Source organism: Sinocyclocheilus anshuiensis, unplaced genomic scaffold (assembly GCF_001515605.1).
Source record: "Sinocyclocheilus anshuiensis isolate Anshui unplaced genomic scaffold, SAMN03320099.WGS_v1.1 scaffold802, whole genome shotgun sequence".
NCBI lineage: Eukaryota > Metazoa > Chordata > Actinopteri > Cypriniformes > Cyprinidae > Sinocyclocheilus > Sinocyclocheilus anshuiensis.
The window spans coordinates 33,208-34,818 of record NW_015547667.1 but is presented as its reverse complement, the minus strand read 5'-3'; the positions used below and the strand labels follow the sequence as shown (position 1 = coordinate 34,818).

General features: G+C 38.2%; 1 protein-coding gene across 1 annotated transcript in view; it reads left to right on the top strand.

Annotated features, from left to right (window-relative positions):
- LOC107702625 (calreticulin-like) overlaps window positions 1-1,611 on the top strand; it is a 6,896-nt gene that overhangs the window by 728 nt on the left and 4,557 nt on the right. Inside the window, exons 2-6 of the mRNA XM_016504994.1 lie at window positions 66-167; window positions 311-514; window positions 656-750; window positions 833-1,042; window positions 1,149-1,262. Coding sequence (XP_016360480.1) covers window positions 66-167; window positions 311-514; window positions 656-750; window positions 833-1,042; window positions 1,149-1,262 — 725 coding nt within the window. The remainder of the gene's footprint in view (window positions 1-65; window positions 168-310; window positions 515-655; window positions 751-832; window positions 1,043-1,148; window positions 1,263-1,611) is intronic.

The window sequence follows — 1,611 nt, the reverse complement described above, 5'->3', positions numbered from 1 at the left end:
CTGATATCATCCAAGTAAAATTCCTACTATTATTGCAAACGACTAATTAAACTTTGTCTCTCCAGATGGTTGGAAAAGCCGATGGGTCGAATCCAAACACAAATCCGACTACGGCCAGTGGAAACTGACCTCAGGGAAATTCTACGGCGATGTTGAGCTTGATAAAGGTCAGAGGTCACGCCGCCTTTCACCAGCACTCTATTGCTTATGCAAATATCTTCATCTGAAAAGAAAATGCAAATAATTACAAGTCGATGTGAGATGACTTCAAATATGCAAAATAATGCAAAGTTTTTTCCTCCCTTTCAAGGTTTGCAAACAAGTCAAGACGCCCGGTTTTATGCTCTATCCAGTCGCTTTGACTCATTTAGTAATGAGGGTAAACCACTTGTCATCCAGTTCACTGTGAAACATGAGCAGAAGATTGACTGTGGCGGCGGGTATGTGAAAATCTTCCCTGCCGACCTGGACCAGACTGATATCCACGGCGAATCGCAGTACTACATCATGTTCGGTAAGTCATGATTGGTCACTTTCTTCCACCAAGAAAACCAGCAAAACGTCAACAGCATTGACATAGTGCAACATGAAATCCAAATTGATAGCATTTACTTTCACTATTTTTGTGTCATTTTCACTTTGATCTTCCTCGTAGGACCCGACGTCTGTGGCTACAGCACCAAGAAAGTTCACGTCATTTTCAACTACAAAGGGAAGAACCACCTAATCAAGAAGGACATCAAATGCAAAGTATGTTTTACTAATGTAATTAAAATATCTCAAGATTTAATCACAGCTGTTGCAATTCATTTCTTCCGCTTGCACCCGTCAGGACGATGAACTCACTCACCTGTATACGCTGATTCTGCGGCCAGACCAGACGTATGAAGTCAAAATCGACAATGAGAAAGTAGAATCCGGTTCTCTGGAGGAAGACTGGGATTTCCTTCCTCCAAAAAAGATCAAGGATCCCGAGGCCAAGAAGCCAGAGGATTGGGACGACCAGGCAAAAATCGACAATCCTGAAGAAACAAAACCTGAGGTGCGTTTTCAATTGACAAAGCTGTAGTGTGCAGAAATCTTTGCAATATTTAAAAAAAAAGTTGTTCTTAGACTTTAATCCAATGGTGCTTTAACTTTATATTTAGGATTGGGACAAACCTGAGAACATTCCCGATTCTGATGCCAAGAAACCAGACGATTGGGATGAAGACATGGATGGAGAATGGGAACCTGCAATGATCCCGAACCCAGAGTACAAGGTACAAAACAATAGTCCTCATGCAGAAGATTCTAATATTTTAAGATCTACCAAACATGAAGCTATAAGTAGAGATGCACCGATCGATCAGAATGATATATATCTGTTTTTTTGTTGTTGTTGTTGTTGTTGTTGTTGTTGTTGGTTTTTTACTTATTTGCATAATTTAAATTCAAATATAATTGAAATTATATTTGACAGTAAAATTCCAGTCTGTAAATATTTTCATATTATGGCAGAGAAACAATACATGGCCAATGTAAAAAAAAGTCAATACACCTAATATTCTGAATAGTGTGTATATATATATATATATATATATATATATATATACATATACACACACACAT